The sequence below is a fragment of the Henckelia pumila genome, chromosome 1 (genome assembly GCF_033568475.1).
Source record: "Henckelia pumila isolate YLH828 chromosome 1, ASM3356847v2, whole genome shotgun sequence".
NCBI classification, from domain to species: Eukaryota; Viridiplantae; Streptophyta; class Magnoliopsida; order Lamiales; family Gesneriaceae; genus Henckelia; species Henckelia pumila.
In genome coordinates, this window is record NC_133120.1 from 84,142,618 (window position 1) to 84,150,745 (window position 8,128).

The 8,128-nt window shown below is 41.7% G+C and overlaps 1 protein-coding gene across 1 annotated transcript; it reads left to right on the top strand.

Annotated features, from left to right (window-relative positions):
• Positions 1-3,886: 3,886 nt before the first annotated feature.
• Positions 3,887-7,000, top strand: LOC140866824 (uncharacterized). The gene has a single exon (XM_073271880.1). It carries the CDS (start codon positions 3,887-3,889, stop codon positions 6,998-7,000), a length of 3,114 nt encoding a protein of 1,037 aa, XP_073127981.1.
• The last annotated feature ends 1,128 nt before the right edge of the window (positions 7,001-8,128 follow it).

The following is an 8,128-nucleotide window of genomic DNA, read 5'->3' on the forward strand; positions in this document are numbered from 1 at the left end:
CCCCGAGGCTGTACTGTGTGCCCTGCAAACCCGTAGAGAGAGGTTTTCACCAAATTGACCTCACATCCCAGCAGGTCCATTTGTTCAAAAGCTTCTTGGAAAATGACATTTACCGAGCTTCCAGAATCAACGAAAACCCGCCTTATGTCATAGTTGGCCACCCTGGCTTGGATGAGCAAGGCATCATTATGAGGGGTGACCACGTCCTTCAAATCCTCTGGCCCGAAGGAAATGACCGGGCAAGAGGTTACTTTCCGGGCCTCCAACCCCAATACTTCTCTCTTACTCCAAGATTTCCGGGCCCTATTCGAATCCTCATCAGTGGACCCCCCTGATATCATGTTGATGACTCCTCGGGAGGGTCCGTCTCGTGTCCTATCCTCCAATCGCTGAGGTGGAACCTCCCGGGCTTTTTCTGAGATAGCCTCATTAGGCCTGTGTGTCGCAAATCCCGGTGCCCGATAAGGCCCTCGCTGTCTTTTATCCATCCGCCTTTCCTCTCCTGACATCGGCATTTTTGCATCCGGAGCGCGTCTTCTGCACTCGCTGGTATCATGAGTGTTGACCTCGTGGATGGAGCAATATTTTCCCGCTCCTTTCTGGGAGGTCTACCGAACTTCCTCCTCGCACACATGGACCCCTCGATCTCTAGTTACTTTCGGCGGGGCATGAGCCATCAACCTCCCCAGATAATCATTTTTCCCTCCTCCCGAGTTATTCCTATTTCCTCTCTCTCTGTTTCCCTCTCGCTTATCTTTATCCCTCTTTTGCTTTTGGGCCTCTTCCATGTTAATGTACTTTTCAGCCCGGGCTAAGAGGTCCTCAAAGTTTCGAGGGGTTTTCTTTACCAGCGACCGAAAGAATTCTCCCTCCCTGAGACCTTGAGTAAAGGCTGTGATCCGGGTTTCCGGTGCGCACGCTGGAATCTATAAAGTTATTTTGTTGAACTTCTTGATATATGCCCTTAGAGATTCCTCTTCGACCTGCTTTACCTCAAAAAGACTGAGGGTAGTCTTTCGGTACCGTTTACTGCTGCTGAAATTCTGCAGAAAGATTTCCCAAAACTTCTTAAAGACATCAATGCTTCCGTCCTCCAAGTTTTCAAACCACCATTGGGCAGAATCTTCCAATGTGGTTAAGAAAACTTTACACTTGATTTGATCATTATAACAATGTAACATGGCCACATTTTCGAACCGGGCCATGTGCTCTTCTGGATCACCACTACCATCGTACCCTTTGATCTTCGTTGATTTGAATTGTAATGGCAAGGGCTCTTTAATAATCTCCGGCGAGAAATGTCATCCCAAGCTTTTGACTCGCGAAGATTCCCGCGAGTCAGTGTTTTCCAACTTTAAAATTTTTTGCTTCAGCAGTTCCAATTCCCCCACCATGGTGACATGGGCAGACTCAGCGTGTGATTCTGCCTCCTGTTCCGCCTGTATGCCCTCTCGTCCTCCTCCTCTCTTCTCCTTCTCTTTTCTTTCTTCCCGCACCTTATCTACTGTTTTTTCCTGCTCCTTCCCTGGTTCCCCCTGGTTTCTCTCCTGCTCCTGCTCCTGCTGCTTCTCCGGATCGCCTTCCCTCTTCTCCTGTTGTAGAGCTAGGATCCTTTGTAATGCTACCTCTACCATGGCATTCACTTGCTCCCGCAGATTTGCCATCGCTCGCTGGGAGCTTTCAGGATCCTCAATAATCGTCATATCCACGTCTTAAATCTCAATTTCCCACAGACGGCGCCAATGATGCGAACATCATAAAATGAATGTCCCGACGTGGGTTCTTTTTTGTGTTGTTCTCTCGTTTTTTTTTCTTTCTTTTTCTTTTTTCATGCCCCCCTTCTTGTGGTAAGGGGCCTTCCTTTTATATGTATTGACCCGGCCTTTTTCCATGATTGTCCAGCATGGCCCAACTGACAACTGTTCTTGTGATGGGATAGTTGTCACGTAGGATTGACCTTCCCGCAATATTAGGGAGAGCCCATACCGAGCCCATACTGTTTCACCATGTTGCCTAATGATTTGATTTGCAGTAAGAGTCTGCCACACGTAAAGGAGGTATGGGCTTCATTTTATATAAAATGACCCTGGGCCCATTGAGTATTACCGGCCCCTGGTTTCCGGATACTTATCCTTGCATTTGCCCGGACTCACCATCTGGGCCTACCAGGATAACACTAATAGTTAATCAATATAATTTACCAAATTTTGATGCAATACAAATTATTTCATAAACGCAATACTATATTCACTATAGTCAATTCAACTTATATAACTTATTTGGAATTCATCAAAATTTGTTATGGATTTCAGCTAAAAAAACATTGCTATGGGGATTCGTGCTTTTTTTGAAAATTAGATAACTAATGTGATACATTGCTATGCTACATGTGGGTAAAAAATGAGAGCTCAAAATAATTTATAATGGATTAGAACTTTATTTAATCATGATCCGTAAAATAACGATGAACATGAAGTAACTATTATATGAATGCAGCTGTCAAAAAAAAAAATTATATGAACGCACAGTGCTGCCGTAGTTGCGTGAACATGTGTTCGAAAGATTTTAAGAAGCATTTATTAAATTTTTTTTTATATATAAATATTTCTTAAAAACTCTTCCAAACACTATTTTAATCAAATCATACTTTAAGGGTGCGCTTGGTATGTGTGATGAGATTAATAAGTTATATCTATTAGTTAGGATAAAGTGAATGATAAGTTTTAATGATGATAAATTTATATGGTGTTTGGTATTATATTAAAATGATGGGATAACTTTTAAATTTTTATTGTAATGACCAAAATGCCCCCATGTGTTAATTAAACAAATATTATTAAAGGGCACAAGCGTAAAAGTGGCCCATAATCTTTGGAACTGTGCACTTCGTGATTTACAATACCTTCTGCAACTCGAGATTCTTTTCTCTCAATTTCCCAAGTCTACAGTCGCTTTATCACGGGCCGGTTGTTATGCGCTAAAACCTAAAAAACGAGACAAACATGAGATAATTTTGCAATCCTTGGCTAATCCCATATACCAAACACAGCCCAAATGTTAGACGGTTAGTGGAGCGGAGATATGATTGCTGGGCGGAAAACCTTGGTTACATTTTTGGGGCTACGCAGCCATTTTTAAATATATTTCTTACTTGTAATAATTGCTGTCAAAATTTAATTATATAATAAAGGTGTACCTTAATATAGGTGGTTTTTGAAATACGGGGAAGAAAATTAATTCCATCAAAAAAAAAATTTATCTAAAAAATGCATGCATAAAATAACATATTTATAGTAATATTTACAACTTTTAAAAATAAGTGATTATGGATTTTTTTTTTAACATATTTTTAAATGTTGCAAACACAAGTTAAGCCTTAATTATTGGTGGTGATAGGTTACACCTAAAAATTCAACTGGGCATGAGCCCAATCATGAAGGTCCACTCCAAATATTTTTGAGGCCCAAGCTTATTTAAATATTATATATATTTAATTCAAGCAGACCCTGAATTCTACAAAAGCCCATAAGAGGCTCAAGCCCGTGAAACTCTCCGAATATCTATAAATAGCTCAAGTCAACTCATTATTAAAGTACACACTTTCTTAAGCACTATATCGCTCTACTCTCGATTATTATTCCTTGAGTAATCGCTGACTTGAGCGTCGGAGTGCCTTCGCCGGGAACCCTCTCGGCTCCTCTGACTTTGTTTTGTGACGTAGGAACAACCCACTGAAGATCTCCCAAGGGAACGTACAAGGACTTATTGATACTCCGGACTTTGCGGAAGCAACGTGTCGAGTACAAGTGATTTTTGGCTACATCAGCTTGGCGCCGTCTGTGGGAACTTGTTCTTTACGTCATTGAGAGCACATATTACTTCAAAAATGTCTCAAGGAAATAATAACAATGGAAACGCACCGCCGAGTATTACTATCACCCGTGAAGACTTGACTGCGCTAATGAAAAACACAGCAGCACTTGCATCAAAAGATGCAGTTGCTCAGTACCTAGAAACCCGTAAGCGCAAAAGCAGCAAAAAAAAAGCTCAGACTGAAGGCTCGTCCTCTCTTGACCCTAATAACGAAGACCCACATAAAGATAAGTCTAAAGTGAATGATAAAGATCAAGGGGGGACCAAGAAAAATACTACTCAAAAAGACGGTGAAGCAAGTGTTCACACAGTTCATGACACCTCTGGCGAAAACAAGATCCCTAATCCAACTCGGAAGGATGGATCTCGCACACATGTAACTGGAGAGAATATGTCCGCAATTTTGCCGTCACGTCGAAGCCCCTTCACTGATGACATATTATCTGAAGCATTACCAAAGGAAGTAAAAATCCCCAGCTTACCTGAGTTCGATGGAACGAGTGACCCCCAAGATCATATTGACAAATTCTACGCGAAAGCGGATTTGTATGATATCACAGATGCTGCATACTGTAAAATTTTTCGAACAACATTATCAGGAAGAGCACTCACATGGTTCAATAAGTTATCCTCTGGATCTATTGCCAATTTGGAGCAACTTACTGACTGTTTCCTTCAACAATTCTCAATTAACAAGAAATACCCGAAAACAGCAGCGTACTTGTTCACAGTCATTCAAAAAGAAGGAGAAAGTTTGAGGGACTATGTTCGGCGATTTACTCATGCGGTGCACGAAGTCTTACACGTGAACCATGATTTGTTAGCTGGAATAATGCAACAAAATTTGCGCCATCGGAAGTTCAAGGAATCAATAGCGGGAAGGCCACCCAAAAACCTAGAGGAATTACTGGAAAGAGCTGAGAAATACATACGGGTTGAAAAATCTGTAGAACCACACTACCTGAATAAAAGAAATAGGGAAGAAGATAAGCAAGATATTAGAAAGCGAGACGAGAAACGAACAGCACAGAGCCCCCGCCTCCAGAATATACCCCTCAATGCACGTCTGACCAATATACTGGTAGTGGCTGAAAAACAAGGATTGTTGCGTCCCCCTCGCCCAATGCAGAATAATCCAAAGTGCCAACGTTCGGACAAGTACTGTCATTTTCATAAAGATAAAGGTCATACAACAGAAGATTGCTTCAGTTTGCGAGCAGAGATTGAAAAACTCATAAAGCGCGGACACTTGGCGAATTTTGTGGACAAATCCCGCAGCGAGAAGCGAGATGACAGGAGTCGAGACGAACAACCAAAACGTGACTATCAAAAGCGCCATGATGAAACTGGGAAACAACATGAACGAGCTGATGAAAATTTTCCCTCGGGAGGGGTAATCGCCGTTATCACTGGGGGGCCTGCTTGTGGCGACTTGAACAATGCAAGAAAATCTCTTCTGCGGGCAGCAAAAGGAACCAACAATTTATCTAGCCCCACATCCTTGTCGATATATGAAATTGGAACTATCCAAGATGGATTATCATTCAGTGACAAAGATCTGGAGAACCCATGGGGTACCCATAATGATGCTTTAATCATCTCAGCCACAATCTCCAATTTTTGGGTAAAGAAAATTCTAGTGGATTCAGGAAGTTCGTCCGACATAATTTTTCATGATGCATTCGTCAAATTGGGTATTAATAATGCACAGTTAACTCCAGTCAACACTCCACTAGTCGGATTTTCTGGAGAAATAGTTGAAGCTTTAGGCGAAGTAACGCTTCCTCTTTCCTTGGGTTCTTACCCCAAACGGTCTACTAAGATGGTGAAATTCCTTGTAGTAAAGTCTTCATCTGCATACAATGTGATATTGAGACGACCAAGTCTCAATATATTCCAAGCCATCGGATCGACATATCATATGAAACTGAAGTTTTCAACTCCAGGAGGAGTAGGAGAAGCCATTTGTGACTATCGTCTAGCCAGAGAGTGTCATGCGGTAACACTACGGGGTTCATCAGGAAATCGTAAAAGACAAGTTTCTAGTGAGGAAAGAGCACCGAAACCTGGTAAAATTTTACGTGAAAACGGAATACACTTGGTGGATGAGGAAGCCGAGAGCAAAGAAAGAATAACAGCAACCGAAACTCTAAAGCATGTAGAAATCGTACCAAGTGATCCCAAGAAAACCCTAAAGATCGGGACCGAATTACCTACTGAGTTGGAAGAGAAGTTGAAAATTTTTCTTGGTCGTAATTTGGACGTGTTTGCTTGGGGTGATGAGCCTCTGCCCGGAATACCTCATGAATATGCGCTCCATCACCTCCGTGTTGATCCGAAAATGAGACCGGTGAAGCAAAAGAAAAGAGCATTTGGCCCAGAAAAAAATCGACATATAGCTGCTGAAGTGGAAAAACTCTTAGCAGCAAGATACATCAGGCCAGTTATATACCCAGATTGGCTTGCAAATGTTGTCTTAGTACCGAAACCTGGAGGAAAATGGCGTTTGTGTATAGATTTCACTGATCTCAACAAAGCATGCCCCAAAGATCCGTTTCCACTCCCTCGAATTGACTTGTTAGTCGATTCGACAGCAGGATGCGAGCTGCTCACTTTTTTTGATGCATATCAAGGATACAATCAGATCGGCCTAGGGCCAGAAGACCAGGAAAAAGCAAGTTTCATCACTGATCGAGGAATTTATTGTTATGATGTAATGCCGTTTGGGTTGAAAAATGCTGGAGCTACCTATCAACGTCTAGTAAATACCATGTTCGAACACTTGATCGGGCATAACATGGAAGTTTATATAGATGACAAGCTCGTCAAAAGTATTCAAGCGTCTAATCACTTGGAAGATCTTGAGGAATGCTTCAGTATACTCAGAAAATACAAGATAAAACTTAATCCGGATAAATGCACTTTTGGTGTACGAGGAGGCAAATTTCTTGGCTATATAGTGTCAAAACGAGGAATAGAGGCCAACCCTGAAAAAATCAAAGCAATTTTAAACATGAATCCTCCGAAGAGTGTAAAAGGCATCCAAGAGTTGACAGGACGTTTGGCCGTCCTCAACCGATTTATTAAAAATCTGCAGACAAGGGTTTACCATTCTTCAAAATGCTGAGATGTGGGAAAGGTTTTCGATGGACAGAAGAGTGTCAGCAAGCATTTGACGAGTTGAAAGTGCATCTGACCTCTCCGCCGTTGTTGGTAAAACCAAACGAAGGTGACACCCCATTGATTTATCTGGCAATATCTGCGGAAGCGGTAAGTGCAGTATTGGTCTCTAAAGTATGACGTGAGCACAAACCAGTTTATTATATCAGCCGAACTTTACACGGAGCAGAAGTAAGATATACAAAGATCGAGAAACTGGCACTGGCTTTGGTAACTGCAGCAAGAAAACTACGTCCTTAATTTCAGTCTCATCCAATAATTGTACTCACCAATCATCCTCTCAAACAAATTATTTCGAGTCCTGATACATCAGGAAGAATGGTTAAGTGGGCTGTCTAGTTAAGCCAATATGGAATTGAATATCGCCCACGTCCAACAATTAAAGCACAGATTCTGGCCGATTTTCTAGTAGAGATAACAGTAACTTAAGAAGAAAGCTCCACCCAGACATGGATGGTTTATGTCGACGGGTCATCAACCTCTACAGGAAGCGGTGCAGGTATAGTTGTGGAGAGCCCACAGGGAGATAAATTTCAATATGCCATAAAATTTCTATTTCCTGCAACGAATAATGAGGCAGAATATGAAGCTTTCATAATGGGAATTAAATCGGCTCTGTCGGTCGGAGCAAAAAGACTGACAATACACAGTGACTCCCAACTTATCGTCAGTCAGGTTAATGGAAATTATGAAGCGAAGGAAGATAAAATGTTTGAATACCTCACTCAAGTAAATGAACTTCTCTCGCGTTTAGACAGCTATGATATAAAGCAGATACCTAGAGGGGAAAATGAGTCAGCAGACCGTCTCGCCAAGTTAGCAAGCTCCTTGGCCAACATTGATAGTAGGAAAATTACATTCCTAACATATGGCAAAGAAAAAACTGATGGAAGTGATGTTACAATTTTCTGTGCTGACAGCGAAGAACATAGTTGGAAAGGTGAAATAATCGACTATTTGATGCGGGGTAACCTACCCGCTAACCAAGTAGAAGCTCGAAAACTTAGAGTTCGAGCTGGTCGGTTCACGATCATTGATGGAGAACTGTATAAAAGAGGTTTCTCTTCACCGTACC